At 42.9% G+C, this 20,928-nt stretch overlaps 1 protein-coding gene across 4 annotated transcripts in view; it reads left to right on the top strand.

The window, feature by feature from the left end:
* Window positions 1-20,928, top strand: part of GAS6 (growth arrest specific 6) — a 137,022-nt gene that overhangs the window by 8,381 nt on the left and 107,713 nt on the right. For all 4 annotated transcript variants that reach the window (XM_063953389.1, XM_063953386.1, XM_063953388.1 and 1 more), the window contains exon 4: window positions 16,049-16,073. In XM_063953389.1, coding sequence (XP_063809459.1) covers window positions 16,049-16,073 — 25 coding nt within the window. The remainder of the gene's footprint in view (window positions 1-16,048; window positions 16,074-20,928) is intronic.

Raw genomic sequence — 20,928 nt, 5'->3', positions numbered from 1 at the left:
GTATTTAATATGAAATACTTTTACTTGCACACAACCAGACTACACCATCATACATCTCTTCTCTTATTTCAAAATGTCACCCAGTCCGATCTCTGCTCTTCACAAGAGCTGAGTCTCTTATCCACACTTTTTTTTTCTTGCTCCCAGTCAGGATTGCAGGACTTTCTTCAAGCTGCACAAACTCTGTGGAATTCCCTCCCGAGCACACTAGTACCCCTTTTCCACTAGCTCAAAAAACACTGGTAAATGCACGGGGGCGCGCATTTACCCATGTTTTGTGCTAGTGGAAAAGGGTCCCCCCCACAAAAGCCCAGATCAAGTGACCCGTGAATCCTACCCGCGAGAATGATCCGGGTAGGGTTGTAGTGTAAACGGAAGCCGTGTCTATGCGACATGGCTCCCGTTTACGCTGTATGGAAGGGCGGCGCTGGGAGATCGTGTGATCTCCCAGCGCCGCCCCTGCCGCGTCACTAGCAGCGTCACCAACTCGGCAATATGCCGGGATGGTGGGAGCAGTGGAAAAGGGGGCTGAGCACGGGCCGCAGCCGGGTAGCACCCGTGCTTAGTAGTGGAAAAGGGGTATAAGACTCTCCTCTAGTCTCCAAACGGGATCGGTATGAAATACCTCCAAACAAAATCCTTACGTTCAAAATCCCGACACCAATTGACCGATGGTCAAAATCCCGACATGGACAAAATACCGACATTTAAAATACCGACAAGGTCAAAATACCGACATGTAAAATGCCGACATGTCAAAATGCTGACATGCGGTTTTTGTTGTTTTTTGTGTGTATGTCGACCTAAGTCAACATGGACACCATATAGTGTACCTCGCATGGCTCGCTGCGCTCGCCATGCTTCGGGCACGGTGCCTCGTTGCGCTCGGCACACTATTATATTCCACCTCCAGGTCCACTGGGATGGTAAAGTATGAACAAGTCAGTTTCAATGAAAAAAATCATGAAAAACTCATGTCGGTATTTTGACCTGTCGGCATTTTACATGTCGGTATTTTGACCTTGTCGGTATTTTAAATGTCGGTATTTTGCCCATGTCGGGATTTTGACCTTGTCGGGATTTTGACCATCTGTCAATTGGTGTCGGGATTTTGAACGTCGGGATTTTGATTGGAGGTAAATTGACTGCATCCCCTCCAAACCTTCAAGTGTTAACTGAAAACTCACCTATTCAGGCAAGCTTATCAAATTTCGGAACCACTCATTTAGCATTCATAAACTATCCCCTCTATACATTTCACACATAACCTCACATATTTTGTCTTTATTCACTTCACATCCTCCCTGGCCAACATTGCTGTGTGATGATATCATACAACCCTTTGTAATCTGGGGGGCCTAATTCAAAGCAAAATCTTCCTGTAATGGGCAAAACCATGTTGCACTGCAGGTGGGGCAGATGTAACATGTGCAGAGAGAGTGGGTGGGGTGTGTTCAAACTGAAATCTAAATTTCAGTGTAAAAATCTAGCAGCCAGTATTTACCCTGCACAGAAACAATATAACCTACCCAAATCTGTTATATCTGCCCCCTCCCCCCCCCCCCCTTTGCAATGCACATGCTTTTGCCCATTAGAGGAAGTTTTTGCTTTTGCAATCAACCATAATGCAATAGATAGCACCTGTCCTTGTGTGTTAATGCCTTTGGACTGTAAACTTGTGAGCAGGGCCTTCCTGCCTCTATGTCTGTCTGCTGTTACACGGTTTGTTCTATTACTGTTTCCACTGTAAAGTGCAACAGAATGCTGGGCTATTTAAAAAATGTGTTAATAAATAAATAAATTAATTCAATAATATACTTCTCTGGTAGTGCAGCTCTCCAAGTATATAAAAGAACGTGACAATGGCAGTGGCAGGTACAGTAACGTTTCAGTGCCTTTATTCATATGTCAGTTTCATCAGGCTAACAAAATAAATGGTAGCATCATACAGATCACCCAGCAGACACCATCCCCCGAAGGTGGTACTGCTCATCCGGCTGGTCGACACATAATGAATGACATTATCACAGCTGATTAGTCATCTGTGCTTCCCCATCACCATAGCAGCACTACAACCACTAGGGGCAAAACAGCATAGCATGTTACTAAATGGACAGGCATATAAACAACACTAGTATAAAGATACATAAAGTGTACAAGTGCAAGATCAAAGTGCATTCAGAATAGCAGCACATACATAGACAGCACATATAATTGATTGGATCACAATGTATATACAATATATCTGGGGTTCTTTTGACTGAACTTCCAAAATGAAGAAAGTGATCTACCCATTTGTAAATGGTCTACTGTGTGTACACTATGGTGCTGATCCGGAGTTGGATTTACGTATATGGGTAAAAATATACATTTGGAAAGTGATAAATTGCACAGTGATAAAGTACCAACCAATCATCTCCTAACTGTCATGTTACAGGAGGTGTTTGAAAAATGATAGTTAGGAGCTGATTTTTTGATACTTTATCTCTGTGCTATTTATCAGTCTCCAAGGCTTGATAAATCTGGGCATTTGTTCTTTGCACGCAATGTGGGTTCATCTGCGGCTGATTTACATAAGCCCAAATGCATCTAGCTTGTTGCATGATTCCAATCATATAGAGGACAGATCTATGTAGTGTTTAAGAGAAAAAAAACTACAAGTTGGGTGGGTGGAAATATGTCCATCCTTTTTTTTTTTTTTTAGATTTACAAATGATGATACCTACGAGCAAAGTTGTTAATGAGAATTTTTCCTCTGGACCCAACAGGGTCGTCCTTACCACATACTTCTACATGATGGCTTCCCTGTCCCTTTGACTCTGACATTACATTGTGTATTTGAAAGAGATATCTGTGATCGTATTACTGGTCTGCGTTTGACACCTTTCTCTTCCACACTTCCAGTAATGCAGTAATGTTTGTGTTACCCATTCTATACTGTAATAGGTGACATTTTGTTTTTTTTTCCTTTTTTACATATCTTTGTGATAAAGGATTATCTGTTTCAATCATTAACTTGGAGAGCACTATTGTGTAAAAGCATATCTAGTAGCTTTTATCTGAGTTGTTATTTGTACACTGTGTTAATATTATTGTATATTGCCAAATAAAAATCCTGATTTGCATGGTGAGAAATAAGTGCTGTGAGCGGTCTGTATAGTGGCATTACAGTCTTGAAGCACTTGGGCCTAAAAGGTGCATACACACGGTGCAATGTCACCTTACAATTTTGACTATATAGTCAAAATCGTAAGGAATGTTAGTGCAGATCGCACCGTGTGTATACAGCTAGTGATACCGTTGCGGGGTCGGTATCGCAAGAAAAAAATAGTCTGTGCAGGCAAGTCAATGCTGACTATCTATTTCAAAGTATGCCATAGTCAAAATTGCAGCATGTGTATAGACAATATCAGTGCTTCTGGGCTCTGGGGGAGTTCAAGGGAAATCGCATATTGAATATCTCACAGTGTATATGCACCTTTAGATTTATTTCCGACCAATTGTGCTGTCTGTCTGGAATTCACAAGGTATTCATGTGGGGGTTTGGGAACAAAATCCCAGCAGTCACAATTTCCGATGGTCAAAATGCTGACAGCGGCATCTGAACAGTCAAAATATTGACAGATCCTGGTATTTTAACCCTAACCGTCCCCTCCAGCAGCCTAACCTTTAACTGCCTTTGCCTCCCCCCCCCCCCCTCCCCCCCTTCCTTCCTCACCCCTGCAACCTAACCCGAACACTCCTGCAGTGCCTAAACTTAACCCCAGTACTTACTGTCTGGATTCAGACCATCTTGGTCCCGCTTTTAGTATTTTGACTATAGGGATCCTTACTGCCGGGATACCGACCGCATCCCGTGTGGGTGTTCATTGAGTTCACACAAAACTGACATAAGGTTTGTAAGTTTTATGGCTATGGGATAAGGAAGTTACTAAACACCAGTCAGACAGGGATTAATACAAAAGAATTAATTTGTACAGAAGTACAGGTCTAACTCAGCCATAAAACGTGATTTTCCAAGCTGATACCCACATATGAAGTCCCTACCATTCCTGATCAAATTCTCCCTCACCCTTTAATCCTCTATTATCTCTCAAAACACATTTACCAGAGCCTAACCTACTCTCAATGGTACGCCTACACTGCTGTCCCAATCTCCACTTTGAAATCGTTATGTTACCATTAAATGTCTATAAGAATAATAATCCACTGACACTGTATTGGAATCTGTAAGAGTAGTACTGGTGGTTGTCCAGCAGCTGTGGTATTATTCTGGGCAGCACTCAATGGAAGGTACAGTATGTTGTATTGTGAATTCACCATAGAAGTGTGACCAGTAATATGTGTATCTGGTCTGTCCTAGATTGGAAGTGTTTACTTTGAGTACTAACCATCATATTGTGTTCCTCATAGTGGTCTATGGATCTTACATGAAGTATGCTAATTGTGGGCCTGATGCAGAGTGCCCAAATCTGCGATTTTTTCTGGGGTGCGGCTGTGTCCAAGGGTGACTGAGGTGTATATATGTATCTCTGCGGCTTTACAGGCCAGGTAGGGCAGGGTAACACACACACATAAAGTGGTTTTGCGACTACTCCTCAGTATGTCACATATAGGTATATTGTGTTTATTTTTATTATATTGTATTTATTAACTTCTGTGGCCTTCAGAATAGTATATGGTGTACAGGCTTTTAGTAGCACACGTAGCTTTGGAACAGGTGCTGCACCTTGTCCATTGTCCAAAACTCACCATTTTTGTGAATTGTTCTGCTTACTGTCTGCTTATTGCAATTAGAAATACCTAAAATAAATCTGTTTATTAAGTTTCAGTAGGTCACCAGCTTGCATAGAGTAAAATATGATTATGATGACCGCTTCCAGTATTTGTTGCATTTCTCACTGTGATGGTGTTTTTTTTTTTACAGCACAGGATTGCTACTGATTACTTATTTTTATTTTTAGTACCATTGGGATCGATTCAATTCAGCAACAGTTAAATAGCGCCGGGAATTAGCTCCCAACGCTATTCAATTCAGCTAAAGTTAAGTCGGAGAATACCCATTCTCGCGGACTTAGGTTGTTTTGTCGGGAGAACGAGCATTCTCCGACTTAACTACCCGCGGCAATACTGATTCCTCATAGAATCAGCCTTGCGCCGGCCGCGTGGCAGCTCTTTTGTCGGTTTATTCCCGACAATTGAGGGTAACTAGTCGCTGTATTGAATAGCGTCGGGAGCTAATTCCCGGCGCTATTCAACTGTTGCTGAATTGAATCGACCCCATTGAATCATCACAGCTTTAGCAATATTTCTGAAATAGGCCTTTTTTGACCTGTGCCAGACCCAGAGTGACAGGCAACACTCCTGCGTATGTCCTAGCAGAGCTCTGTCCTGCCCTATGTTGCTGTTCCTAGACACTGTAGATTTCAGAGCCTGTACAATGCTATTGATTTATAGTAGCTAATTAATGTTGTGCCTAATGTAATTTCTATTTTGTGCATTTGATGTTCTGGTCAATATTGCTTGTGCTGACCTACTGTAGCATATACATTACACAAGGTCTAAAGCGCAACGTGTTTTTAGAACGTTATGCAGTGGCAGGACTGAGCCGCCTGGCAATCGCTTGGCTATTACACTGGGTAATAATATAAACGGATTTCACTCCAGGAATTACATTATAATCATATGTTGGCCCATATCATGGCACTGACACTTTCTTTCTACTTATTTTCTAATCTACTGTGCATTGCTTATTAACAGCTGCACAAAATGTAGCTTTCCTAAGCTGCTTCTTGCACACTACTCATTTCTGTTCACAAACAATGCATCAGTCATGGCTTATATACAGGGCCTGTCATTCACTTATTGGTCTTGGACAGCTCCGTTATTGGCTGTTACTTGCTTGGGGCACTAATTGGGCCTTTGAGATATTGATACTAACCGCTCGGTTTACGTCCCACAGATGTTTTCACTGCGACTCTGCAGCTCTCAATTATATTGCTTAAGGTTGGGCTAAGGCTTAAATAGAAGGCGAGAAAAGATCTGTGCTGTCAGTCGGGATAGCTGCTATGCAAGCTGTAGCTTCCACTTATTTATTTGCATCCATTGTAAAAGAAATCTGACAAAGGACAGCTTATACGAGTGCTGGAGAAACAGAAGGCCAGTACAATCGTGATTTTCTTCACAGCCATCGTTTAGGACAATTGCTGTACAAAAGCTCTTCGTACTATGTTTAAACGTGAAATTTAAGTTGACATTACCCTTAACGGAGTTTCACTGTGTCGAGACTGTGCATAATATATAAATACGTGACTGCATATTTTTCTTTTTGATAAGTGATTATCGGTAGTAATAATTAACTTGATGAGAACAATTGTGTAAGTGTATAGCTAACCAATTTTATCAGACTGCAAATGACACCATTGTTCCTTTTTAACACAATGTTTTTGTTTATTGCCAAGTAAAAGCTATGTATAATATTGTTGATGATGATAATATTATTTTTTATTATTATGTTGTTGTTGTAAGTATGTGGTGCACTCTGTACCTGTCTCCTTCTGTGTACTAGTCTATGGGTGCATCCCCTATTGTTAGACCTCTAGTGCCAGGAGTAACTCGGAGGCGGAGTCATATGATGTAGTTCCTGTTCCTCCATCTCAGAGAGAGTGAGAAGAGTGTGACACACACAGAGAGACTGAGTCCTGGTGTACAAGTGTGCAGAGCTGAGACCAGGAGCAGATCTCTGCTACAGAGACTCAGTGTTCCAGTGCATGCATCATCTTCTCTACAGTGGGAGTCAGACTGCACGGCTGTGCAGTCCTCTATGCTTTACCACCACAGACATCTCCTGATAAGTACCACTATCTAATGCTGTGTTACCTTGTGTGATATATTGGCTCTTGATTACCGCTCTGAGTCACCTGTGTTCACTAAATAAACCTGCATTATTGTTTAAGTTACTAAGTGTGTGGACTGATGTCACTGCACCAGATAGCCCAGAACACTCTGCCAACAGGTTATGGGCCCAGTCTCACGCCCAGACCCGCGTGTACTTGAAGATTAACCTCGTGAGTGCTGGCGAATAATCCCAGTGACACAGTTTTAAAGTGACATTTTATGCAAGTGCAGAAAGGATGTATAATACAGGACACAGCATGAACTTTGCTAAGCTGAAAGGTTCAGAGAACTATGCTACGCTGGAAGTTTGCCATGGAGATGCAGATTAAGCGGGAAAAAATTGTGGAAGGTTACTATAGACCCGGGAGCAAGTCCAAACCCAGATGACATAGACAGAGCCATCGGGACGATAGGTTTAGCTGTGGAGCAGCATGTCTATTCCATAGTCAGTGGGAAAGTGTCAGCTAAGGACATGTGGACTGCCCTGAAAAATGCATATGAAGACAAAGGTCTAATGAGAAGGATAAGTTTAAGATGCATGCTTTATGGAATGAAACTGAGTGCCTGCAAGGACATGAATGATTATATTGATAAGTTATTGTCATTAGTTCATCAGTTGGCAACTGTGGGGGCACAAGTGGATGAGGAAGAATTCGATTTTTTGGTGGTTGCGTTAGAGTCCAACGACACTAAACTGACAACGGAGATTGTAAGAGCCAAGTTGCTGCAGCTCCAAGAAGGTATTCCCGTCGAGACCATAGCTGGAGGTTCTGCCTTGATCACAAAGGGCACAAAGTCCAAAAAGCACAAATTCAAGTGTCTTGTATGTCACAAGATAGCAGTGACGTGCAGTGGGGTGAGGCAGGTGAGGCAGAGCCTTTCCTGTCATACTAACGTTCGTGGCAGAGTTTTGACTGCATAAAGTATATGAAAAATACAAAGAGTATGTTTGAAATATCTTCTTTGCATTATTCTAATCATTTTTATAGCCAAAACTCTAGAGTAAAAAGTCTATGGCAGGTGAGGCAGTGCCTCACCTGGCTAACTTTTCCACACATCTCTGATCAAAACGCACCAAATTTCCAGGAGTTTATACTGCTGCACCTGTTATAATGCCCAGATGTATGCTTTGGCTCATATATTGCATGTAAATTTGCCTCTGGTACTAGCCAGTGCCTGCTGAGCTATTTAGCTCACCGCACGTCCCTGCAAAATAGGACATAAAGCTTCAGATTGCAAGATAAGAAATTCCAGTAGTGCGCAGAAGAAGCGTGACAAACCAAGTGAGTCAGCATTGAATGTAGCAGACAGTCACAGGAAGGATTGGTGGTACATGGACTCCAGGGCCATTAGACATTTCAGTTGCAATAAGCATTAGTTCAATCTTTTAACACTGAGTTCCCACTACAGTTACAGGGATTGGAAAAAAGGCCCTTACTGCATTACAAGCTGGGACAATCACAGTACGTTTAAGAATTGGAGGTGAGACAGTTGTTACAGCTATCCAAGATGTGTTGTACGTGCCTGACTTAGGAAGTAATCTCATTGCTATCAGCGTCCTAGAGAAGAAAGGCTATAAAGTCCAATTTCAGAAGGGCAAGTGTATGGTGCAGAATAAAAGAGGGACTGTTATTGCATCAGCAACCCGGTGCAACCAACTATATGTCCTGGACACTGAGGAGTGTACTGCAATGATGGCTACTGAGGAAAAACAGTCAATGGAGCTGTGGCACAAACGCTTGGGTCATCTGGGTTATGACAACGTCCAGAGACTGCTGGATGGAATGGTAACAGGGATCCCAGGAGCAACACTGAAAGACCCATGTGTGAGCGTTGCATAAAAGGCAAGCAAACTCGCAACCCATTTCCACAGACAGTTAATAGAGCAAAGACACTGTTAACTCTAGTGCACACAGGTGTGTGTGTGTGTGTGTGTGTGTGTGTGGTCCAATGGAGGAAGAATCAATCAGTGGCTACAGGTATTTCATGACTCTCATTGATGACGCTACAAGAATGACTCGTGTACTTTCTTTAAAGAGAAGAGTGAAGTGGTCAACAAAATTGTGGAGTACAAAAACTTAGTGGAGAATCAGACAGGTTTGAAACTAAAGATCCTGAGATCAGACAACGGTGGAGAGTCTTAGTCACGTTCCTTAGAAAATATGGCATAAAGCATCAGCTAACCTTTGCCTACACACCGACACAGAATGGCGTGAGCGAGCGGGCAAACCTCACAATTATTAAGAGAGCACAGACTATGTTAAGTGATGCTGTCCTGGAAAAGACATTTTGGGCAGAAGCAGTATCTACTGCAGTATACCTAAAGAATCGTGCACCTACAGTGGCGGTCAAAGGTAAAACGCCACTGGAGGCGTGGTCCAGGAAAAAGCCAAGTATCAGTCATCTTTGTGTCTTCAGGAGCAAAGCTTTTGCACATATACCAAAGGAGAAAAGCAGAAAGCTAGATCCAAAATACATAGAATGTATAATGCTTGGATACTGCGACGAAAGCAAAGGATACAGACTTTGGGATGTTACAGGTAAACGTCTTCTTACATCGAGAGATGTGATATTCTACAAGACAGCACCACTAACTGGAGTAGTGGAGCAACAAGAAAATGTATCATTGGATGTACAGGCTGCAGAAAGCGTATCTGGATCTGAGAGCGTCAAATCGGACAACAAGTCAGAGAACAGAAGTTCCATATGGAGCAACAAAGGTATTCCAGCCAAGAAATACAGTGAGGAGTATGCAAGCGTAGCTTACTGTGAACCTCAAAACATACAGGAAGCAAAGCCGAGCAGTGATTGGACAGAGTGGAAGTCAGCAATTGATACAGAACTGTTAACACTACATAATCTGTTAAATCAACTGGACTTTGATTTCGCATTGCTAAATGGAAAATTGATTGAGGAAATTTTTATATGGAACCACCTGAACATTATGATATGGATATATAACAAACTGGGAAAGTTTGTTTCTTAAAGAAGTCACTATACGGTCTCAAGCAAAGTGGTCGTTGCTGGTATGTAAAGTTGGATGCAGCGTTACTAGAAATGAACTTTGTTAGGTCAGAGACTGATCACTGCCTGTACCACAAAACCGTCAAAGAAAAGTTGTTCATCATAGCTGTCTATGTGGATGATTTACTTTTGGCGTGTCAAGAAGATCACATCACTGGTTTCAAGCACCAGCTTAAACAAAGATTCAAGTTGAAAGATCTATGCCCTGCAAATCATCTATTAGGTATGAGAATTGTACAAAACTTGCAATACGGAACTGTCACAATTGACCAACAAACATACATTGAGGTAATAATTTCCAAGTACGGAATGACAGATGCAAAACCAGTAAGTATTCCTATTGATAAAAGTACAAAGATGGCCAAGGCCATGTCACCAAGTAGCAAAAGGGAGAGAGAGGAAATGCAAGAAATCCCTTATCAAAATGCCATTGGTAGTTTGATGTATGCAAGCATTGGGACACGTACAGACATCACACATGCAGTTAGTCAGGCAAGCCAATTCACAAATAATCCTGGGAGACAACACTGGATTGCAGTAAAGAGAATACTAAGGTACCTCAAAGGTACAACTTCACTAAAGCTGAAAGTTACAAGATCATCAGATACCAGCTTAAAAGTATTCTGTGATGCCAACTGGGGATCAGATGCGGATGATAGACGTTCTTATACTGGATACCTGTTTGCACTGGCAGGTGCAGACGTAAGCTGGGCAAGTAGAAAACAACCCACAGTTGCTCTTTCTACAACAGAGGCAGAGTACATGGCGCTCACAGAAACTTCAAAAGAAGCGTTTTGGATAAGGGAGACTTTATGTGAATTAGGTCTTCCTTACCACAGTGAGATCATCAACATAAAGTGTGATAACAAGGGAGCAATTGATCTTTCTTGTAGCACAAAGCATAATGAACGGTCTAAGCACATTGCTATAAGACATAATTTCATTCGGGAGTTAGTGGAAAACAAGTCTGTCAATGTGGAATATGTTGCAAGTGAAGAAAATATTGCCGACATGTTGACAAAAGAACTGTCATCACACTTGCTACTTGCATTCCTGATGGAATGTGGACTAGAATATGGTTAATTTTGATTTATTCTTCCTGTTTTGCTTCACATTATGTTTTCAGTTACAGGAGTGACTTTATTGATTTTGTTTGATAAAATGTCATGTTCTTTAAACTTGTGACCGGAGACAGGTCTTGAGCGAGGGGGAGTGTTAGGATGTGGTGCGTACTGTACCTGTCTCCTTCTGTGTACTAGTCTTTGGGTGCATCCCCTAGTGTTAGACCTCTAGTGCCAGAAGTCACTCGGAGGCGGAGTCATATGATGTAGTCCCTGTTCCTCCATCTCAGAGAGAGTGAGAAGAGTGTGACACACACAGAGAGACTGAGATACAGTGTCCTGGTGTACAAGTGTGCAGAGCTGAGACCGGGAGCAGATCTCTGCTACAGAGACTCACCGTGTTCCAGTGCATGCATCATCTTCTCTACAGTGGGAGTCAGACTGCACAGCTGTGCAGTCCTCCATGCTTTACCACAACAGACATCTCCTGAGAAGTACAACTATCTAATGCTGTTGGTAGACAGAAACGTTTGCCGCGCCTGTATATAGAAGTTTAAGCAGCTCTGTATAAAAAAGTATAATACGGAATAGGAAACAAAGCGCTGGCTAAACAATGCTGAAATTAGAGAGAGGGGAAAAAAACATTATTTCAGCATTGTTTAGCCAGCGCATTGTTTCCTATTCCGTACCGTATCTAATGCTGTTACCTTGTGTGATATATGGGCTCCTGATTACCGCTATCAGTGTTACATCTGAGCACCTGTGTTCACTAAATAAACCTGCATTATTGTTTAAGTCCCTAAGTGTGTGGACTGACGTCACTGCACCAGATAGCACAGAACACTCTGCCAACAGATGTGAGGTTTGATAGCAATACGTAGTGCAGTGAGAAGTATGTTTACGGTGGCACATTATAATCTTGTAGGTATGGAGCCCTAGATTCAGTTGTGATTCAGTTGTGACTGATGGTGCTATCTGGAAGACATTTATTTGTTCACATTGGAATCCTGTGAGTGCTCCAATTTCAATACATAACCCAAGAATTACTATTAGGTTACTTGGATGTTGTCTTAAGTGGCTTCAGTTTTATGTCCATGTTTGTGTACCTGTGATACAGGACAGGGACTGACGCACAAAATTGTAAATTGCTGCAGAATATATTGGCACCATACACTGTGTATGATAAGCAATTAGCACGTAAGCACTAAGGGGGTCATTCCGAGTTGATCGCTAGCTTCTTTCGTTCGCTGCGCAGCGATCAGGCAAAAAACTGGCACTTCTGCACATGCGTATGCGGCGCAATGCGCATGCGCGTCGCACTATTACAACGAACGATGTAGTTTCACACAAGGTCTAGCAAAGCTTTTCAGTCGCACTACTGGCCGCAGAGTGATTGACATGAATTGGGCGTTTCTCGGTGTCAACTGACCGTTGTTCGAAAAAACGCAGGCATGTCAGGAAAAACGCAGGCGTGGCTGGGCAAACGCAGGGCATGTTCGTGACGTCAAAACAGGAACTGAATAGTGTGAAGTGATCGCAAGCGTAGTAGAAGTAGGTCTGAAGCTACTCTGAAACTGCACAAAATTATTTTGTAGCCGCTCTGCGATCTTTTCGTTCACACTTCTGCTAAGCTAAAATACACTGCCAGTGGGAGGCAGCATAGCTTTTGCACGGCTGCTAAAAACTGCTAGCGAGCGAACAACGCGGAATGACCACCTAAGTTGCTGATTGTGTGTGATATATACGATAATGATGTAGAAAAAACAAACCTTGCCATTTGTCGATGCATTCACTGAAGACTTTACAGCAGTGGTTCCCAAACTGAATCACTGTGCACTAGAGTATTAGCACATTTTTCACAGCACCCCTAGGTTAAACCTTTTTTTTATTTTTCTTTATTATCATTTTGGAAAAGAAACTACCTTTTGACTGTCATCATTAGGATATATATTTGGTGGTGTCTGTTCAGGCAAGCTTTTCTGATTCTAGAATACTGTCCACAATGTGCTTTTCATTAGAGTTGGAGAATTCATTGGTTTATGCTCTGTTTTTCTGCTCCTACAGTGAACCGTGAATGCAAGGGAGCCTCGGAGTGCTTGGTACCAGAGGTTTTAGTTATACTTTCTTTGTAAAGCGCAACGGAATATGGGGGGTCATTCCGAGTTGTTCGCTCGCAAGTGAATTTTAGCAGATTTGCTCATGCTAAGCCGCCGCCTACTGGGAGTGAATCTTAGCATCTTAAAATTGCGAACGATGTATTCGCAATATTGCAATTACACACCTCGTAGCAGTTTCTGAGTAGCTTCAGACTTACTCGGCATCTGCGATCATTTCACTGCTTGTCGTTCCTGGTTTGACGTCACAAACACACCCAGCGTTCACCCAGACACTCCCCCGTTTCTCCAGCCACTCCTGCGTTTTTTCCGGAAACGGTAGCGTTTTTTCCCACATGCCCATAAAACGGCCTGTTTCCGCCCAGTAACACCCATTTCCTGTCAATCACATTACGATCGCCAGAACGATGAAAATGCCGTGAGTAAAATTCCTAAGTGCATAGCAAATTTACTTGGCGCAGTCGCAGTGCGGACATTGCGCATTAAGCGGAAAATCGCTGCGATGCGAAGATTTTTACAGAGCGAACAACTCGGAATGACCCCCATGATGCGCTATATAAGAAACTGTAAATAAATACTGAATCTGTTCCCATCCACAAAATCTGTACCATAGCCTCTAGAACTAAATTACAATATTGTATGTAACCAAATTTTGTTTTAAAAATATTTAATCCCCAAATCTTGTTTTCAGTCGTCGTCGTCATCCATCATCATCATCATCATCATCATCATCATCCTGCTGCTCCTGCTCCTCCTCCTCCTCCTCCTCCTCATAATTCTCCTTCCCATACTTCTCATACGCCTCCTCCTCCTTCTTCACTGACTGCTCTTGTTACTGGTATCCGTTTGGATGGTCGACAGTCATTAGGTCGACCACTATTGGTCGACATTGACATGGTCGACATGGACACATGGTCAACACATGAGAATGGTCGACACATGGAAATGTCGACATGAGTTTAAAAAAAAAACCTTTTGGGGAACTTTTCCATACTTTATGATCCACGTGGACTACGATTGGGAACAGTAATCTGTGCCGAGCGCAGCGAGGCACCTTGCCCGAAGCATGGCGAGCGAAGCGGTACACTAATTGGGGTTCCCTGTCACTTTACGCAGAAAACGACACCAAAAAAACTCATGTCGACCATTTTCATGTGTCGACCATTTGTCTATGTCGACCATGCCAATGTTGACCAATAGTGGTCGACCTAATGACTGTCGACCATAACATGGTCGACCATTCATACCGGAACCCTTGTTACTCCCGGTCATTCAGCTGTATAGCGATCTTAATGGTTTTCCCTGTGCTGTCTCTTTGTATATATTTTTTATTAGTCTGTTCTACTGTTTTGCCTAAACAGTGTCATGGACACTTTCTTTTTTTTTTGTGTTGCCATATAAATAAGTGATAATTAGAACCATTCCTCATTTGTGCACTACCATACCATCTTAACATGCATGATTGTTAATCTAACTTCATATTTTATCCAAATACCACCATAAATAGGTTACAATTAGGTACATGTTTGAGACCTACATAATCTGAGGAATTCAATGACTAGATGGCACACAAATAGAGCTGTTTAACTGTAGATCTGCTCCAGTGCGATGGCCATCAGCGTCTGCATGTTCCAGCTCTCATTGCCCCCACCCCGCGCGAGTTGAAATGTGTGCAAAGGGCACCCAAACTACACTTTTTGTGATCACGCCCAGCATTTTGGTTAGGTTTAGCTGCTTTATGCGGCTAAACCTGACTTCTATGAGCACGATCAGCGCAAAAACTACATACAATTGAATATCGCAACCCGCAATCTCCCGTCACTTTAGACAGGAGATCGGGCATGATAATCAATTGAATGCCACCCTTTGTGTGACTGATAAAGGTTCTGGACAATAACCCATCCAAGTCATTGCTTCTGTAAGGTAAAAAAATGTCATACATGCAGACTGATCACTAAGTATTAAACATAGAAACTTAGGGTGTGTACACACGGTGAGATATTTTCTTTCGATTTTGACTATATAGTCAAAATCGCAAGAAAAGTTAGTGCAGATCGCAAGGTGAAAGTCACCTTGCGATCCCGATGCGCGGCCCCGCCAGGTCGGCATCGCAAGAAAAGATAGACTGTGCAGGCAAGTCAATCCTTGCTAGATCGGTGTACTATCTAGTTCATCTCACATGTCAAGGACATCTCACATAAGCCAAAATCTCACATAAGCCAAAATCGTAAGCACACATAGTCCATATCTCAAGAAAAGTTAGTCAAAATCTGTGCTATCTGGGCTCCAGGGAGTTCAAGGGAAATCGCAAGTGAAAATCGGGCATAGCAAGGATCTCACCGTGTGTACACACCCTTAGAATTTGATGGCAGATAAGAACCACTTGGCATATCTAGTCTGCCCATGTACACGCACCCACTGGGGTTGTTGTTTTTTTTGTTTTGTTGGAAGCCAATCATATTTTTGGATTGTAACAGGAAACTAGAGATCCCGGAGTAAACCCACGCACTGGTAATCATACCCATCAGTGCTGTGAGGTGGTAATACTAACCATTACACCACCTACAATCGTTGTGAGGAGCTAAATATTTTATGATGGAAATCAATTCTTGGGGCGGTGTGGGAAAAGTCCATTTTGTATCAATTCCGGATAATAATCCTCAACTGCCAAAATCCCGCCGTTTTTTGTCCACCTTTGGAACTTATCTCTGTCGTTTACTGGTGTAGTTATGCTTAGTTACCCTGTACTTATCCTATATTATCTTCAACTGTAAGTCACTGTTTTCCTGTTTTGATTATGTGCATATGTACTCTGTAATTGGGCGCTGTGGAACCCTTGTGGCGCCATATAAATAAAGGATAATAATAATAGATCCTATAACTGTACATATTAAAATATATCCTGTAAAAAAATATACCAACATCTAAAACCTTTTTTTTTTTTTAATATAGGACTATTTCTACCCCAGATATTTAGGTAAGTGTCTTCTATGTTGGATGTGTTTACCTATAAAATTGATGTTCCATATTAAACTGTGAATTCTTCTCAAACTTAAGGAAAATTTTTATTATACTTATCGTGGCCATAGACCATACAGGAATGAAGGGAAAATGGCTTTGACCCATGAAACTTAACAGATGTTTGTTTGTTTGTTTTATTTTATATATGTGTGGGCGGCGGGATAGGAGTCCTTGTGCAGACTCCTTCCGGCCAAGCAGCTAAGTGTGGCCCCAGCCTTAGGGACCCCTAACAGTGTATATTTTACAGATCTCCTGGTTGGTGCACAGGTGTGTTCATTATTGGCTGATACATTTGAAAAGAACCACTGGTGGAGCTTATTAATTCTAATTAATTCAGTTGTGATACTGATTTTCATATGGTGCATATTCACATAAGTAAATGCAAAATCAGGTCCAGTGTACTAACATATGGCTGAGTAGTAATTTATTACTACATGATAGATTTTAACGTTAACAAACAAAAGAAGCAGAAAATGAAAACATTCACTTACAGCAGAGATGGGGAACCTTTGGCCCTCCAGCTGTTGTTGAACTACACGTACCAGCATGCCTTGCTACAGTTTTGCTATTTGACCATGCTAAAACTGTTGCAGGGCATGCTGGTATGTGTAGTTCCACAACAGCTTGAGGGCCAAAGATTCCCCATCCCTGACATACAGGATCAGTTTAAACCCTGTTCTTCAAACACCTGTTTGCCTAAAAGGCTGCATTTTAAATATAGAACTTGTGATTATAAATGCAGAATAAATACTTGCATGACACAAGTAAAGTTTAGACATGTATAGCAACCAGACATGATAACCCACTGTTTACGGAATGATACAAGTTTTTGCCCTTTGTTCAAATCATAGTTACATACTTTCCAGGAGAGCAGCTTCCAAATTGTTTGTCTGCTTGTGTGCATGAGGCATTGAATGGGAGCAGCATTTGGAAGGCATGCTGTTCCTTGTAGTGCCAATGGGAGATCCTGGGGGTGGCTCCCTGGTAAGTTAGCTCTCAGTCTGGAACTGTTTTAGTAATGGCCTTTATTATGAGGCATACTGTGACAAATTACATGGCCCAATGTGGGCACTGCTATCAAGTAGTTAGGACTGCTGTATCAGAGAAGCCGTGAAGTGGCCAGCAGCTAAACATGTGTTTGCAAACATTTGAGACGAATTCTCTGAATTTTATTACCAGATAGATTCAGGGATGGTTACAGGTAATTTTCAGTGTGCGGAAGGGAATTTGGGGGTGGGGATTTGCACCCCCCTTCCTCTTTGTTTGTTATACTTTCCAGGAATGTCTGTGAGAATTCAGTTGTTTTAGGGGTCTAATTATCCCGTCTAAACGGGTCTGTTTAGATGCCCAAACAATTCAGTTGTTGTATGGACGCACATGCGTGTTGCGCCCAAACAGGGTTTAGCTGCGTAAAACCGCAAAACCCGTTTCAGGTCCTGCATTGGGCATCCAAACTCCTGTTCAGATGCCAAAAGTGCCGACTTACAGCACATTTTTCTTCGCACCTCAGGAGGCTGTGTAAAGAAATGTAATCCCCGCGGCTACCGAGCGTCTAAACAGAGCAACAATACAATTGCTCCATTTTGTGCCACCTAGTGGCAGCGGCGTCACAAGGCGGGTGCGGGGGGTGCGTCCCACACCCGGGTGTGACACCTGAAGGGTGAATGTGAGCTCCTCCGCAGTGACAGGAGCCAGGTGCTGCAGTTAGAGTCTCCTACAGCACCCGGCTTCTGTCATAGAAGAGGAGTCAACAGCGCTCAGAGACTGTCTCTGGGGCAAGCCCAGCATCTTCGGAGATGCTGGGCACGCCCCCGGAGTGACTATTCCGGGATCCCGCGAAGCCACACCCCTAAGTGTAAGACCACGCCCCCTTAGGAGATCACGGGTGCGCACCTGGTGTCACCACACCCAGTGACGCCTCTGCCTAGTGGTAGCCGTGGGGTGAAACAATTGAATAGCCCCCTCAAATATTGGGAGGATTCTTGCACTATCAGGAAGGTAGGCTAGCCCCGTGGGTCGCCTCTGTGCCTTAAAAACTGTACTTAAGTATGCCACCATTACATAAACTCTTCTCCCACCTCTATAATATGTCTGTATTCAGCCATACTACAGGCATTCTCTGATTGGTGATTGGCCAGCACTGTAGGTGGTTGTTACACTGTTTGCATATTTTGCGCTGCACACATGGAAATAAATAACTACAGGCACACAGGTATGTCTGCGCACCAAAGTCACCTGCTTCTTGTCTCCTGTCCTGCACGTCTATTCAGCAAATGTCATCTCTCAGAAAACAAGCGGCACAAGGGCAGGGCTTTTTGTAGTCTGTTTCTAATTTGCTTGGTCTTTGGTTTATTATGTGGGTAATAATAACTGCCCACAGTGGGTAGTACGGAGTTAAGGAGATACAGTGCATCCAGAAAGTATTCACAGCGCTTCACTTTTTCCACATTTTGTTATGTTACAGCCTTATTACAAACTGGAATAAATTTCCGTTTTTCCGTCAAAGTTCTACACACAACGCCCCATAATGACAATGTGAAAAAAATGTTTTTGAGATTTTTGCAAATATATAAAAAATAAAAAACCTAAGAAATCACATGTATATAAGTATTTACAGCCTTTGCTCAATACTTTGTTGATGCACCTTTAGCATCATTACAGTTTCAAGTCTTTGAATATGATGCCACAAGCTTGGCACACCTATCTTTGGGCAGTTTCGCCCATTCCTCTTTGCAGCACCTCTCAAGCTCCATCAGGTTGAATTGGAAGCGTCGGTGCACAGCCATTTTCAGATCTCTCCAGAGATGTTCAATTGGATTCAAGTCTGGGCTCTGGCTGGGCCACTCAAGGACATTCACAGAGTTGTCCTGAAGCCACTCCTTTGATATCTTGGTTGTGTGCTAAGGGTCGTTGTCCTGCTGAAAGATGAACCGTCAGCCCAGTCTGAGGTCAAGAGCGCTGTGGAACAGGTTTTCATCCAGGATGTCTCTATACATTGCTGCATTCATCTTTCCCTCTATCCTAACTAGTCTCCCAGGGTTCCTGCCACTGTAACACATCCCCACAGCATGATGTTGCCACCACCATGCTTCATTGTAGGGATGGTATTGGCCTGGTGATGAGCGGTGCCTGGTTTCCTCCAAACATGACGCCTGACATTCACACCAAAGAGTTCAATCTTTGTCTCATCAGACTAGAGAATTTTGTTTCTCATGGTCTGAGAGTCCTTCAGGTGCATTTTGGCAAACTCCAGATGGACTGCCATGTGTTTTTCTACTAAAGAGTGGCTTCCGTTTGGCCTCTCTACCATATAGGCCTGATTGGTGGATTGGTGCAGAGATGGTTGTTCTTCTGGAAGGTTCTCCTCTCTCCACAGAGGAATGCTATTGCTCTGACAGAGTGACCATCGGGTTCTTGATCACCTCCCTGACTAGGGCCCTTCTCCCCCAATTGATCAGTTTAGATGGCCGGCCAGCTCTAGGAAGAGTCCTGGTGGTTCCGAACTTCTTTCATCTACGGATGATGGAGGCCACTGTGCTCATTGGGACCTTCAAAGCAGCAGATATTTTTCTGTACCCTTCCCCATATTTGTGCATCTAGACAATCCTGTCTCTGAGGTCTACAGATAAATCCTTTGACTTCATGCTTAGTTTGTGCTCAGACATGCACTGTCAAGTGTGGAACCTTTATATAGACTGGAGTGTGCCTTTCCAAATCATGTCCAGTCAACTGAATTTACCACCGGTGGACTCCAATTAAGCTGTGGAAACAGGATGCACCTGAGCTCAATTTGAGATTCATGGCAAAGGCTGTGAATACTTCTGTACATGTGATTTCTTTTTATTTTTTAATCTACTATATAAAAGCGAAAATTTGTCCTTCTGGCTTTCTCTACAAATCCACAGTTTACAAGCAAAGATCGTGAAATTTTACATACGAGCGTATTAAAACACAGCGGAGGCAACTAAAACAACTAGAAATCCCTAGCACCCCTGGGGGAAGGGAGGGAGACAGCAGCACAGAGTATATCAGGAGACAGCATAACTCCGGAATTGCTGGAGCAATTTACACTGTGAGGGGAAGACACCCCTAGCGGTGAGGCAGCAGCACTGAGTATTTCTGCAGACAGCATAGCTGTGGAATGCGTGCAGCAATTTACAACAAACTTTGTACACATGACTTTCACTCTGGAAACAAACACTGTGGGGGTCAGACACCCCTAGCACCTCTAGAGGTGGGACAGCAGCACAGAGTATGTCAGCAGACAGCATAACACTGGAAGGCCTGTAGCAATTTACACCAAACTTGCTACACATATGACTTACATTCTGGGAACAAACACTGTGGGGGTAACACACCACTAGCACCCCTAGGGGTGGGCCAGCAGCACAGACTATATCAGGACATGCATGATATGTCAGTGATGACAGGGCTGCATGTGACAGGGCCAGTGACAGGATGTGAGGAGGGGAATGCAGGTAGCACAAACCCACACACTGAGAGTTATATAGTGGAAGTAGCACGGTCCCTCAGCAGCACAGAGTATATCAGGAGATACATAATGTGTTGCGCTATATAAGAAACTGTAAAAAAAATCGATAATTTCACAGGGCTACTGACATGATGTGAGGAGGGGAAAGGAGGCAGCAGGAAGCCATATACTGATAGTTGTATAGTGGGAAGAGTCCCCTTGGGGGACCAAAAATGGGTCTGGCCACTACACAAATTGCGTCAGGGAAGCAAGATATGCCTATATACTAGATCTCCAACCAACGTAAATTAACGAACAACTATCATTGTAATTTACCGTC

This window comes from Pseudophryne corroboree, chromosome 2, assembly GCF_028390025.1.
Source record: "Pseudophryne corroboree isolate aPseCor3 chromosome 2, aPseCor3.hap2, whole genome shotgun sequence".
NCBI lineage: Eukaryota > Metazoa > Chordata > Amphibia > Anura > Myobatrachidae > Pseudophryne > Pseudophryne corroboree.
Note: the sequence above shows the minus strand (reverse complement) of the source record. Positions and strands in the feature narration are given on the sequence as shown.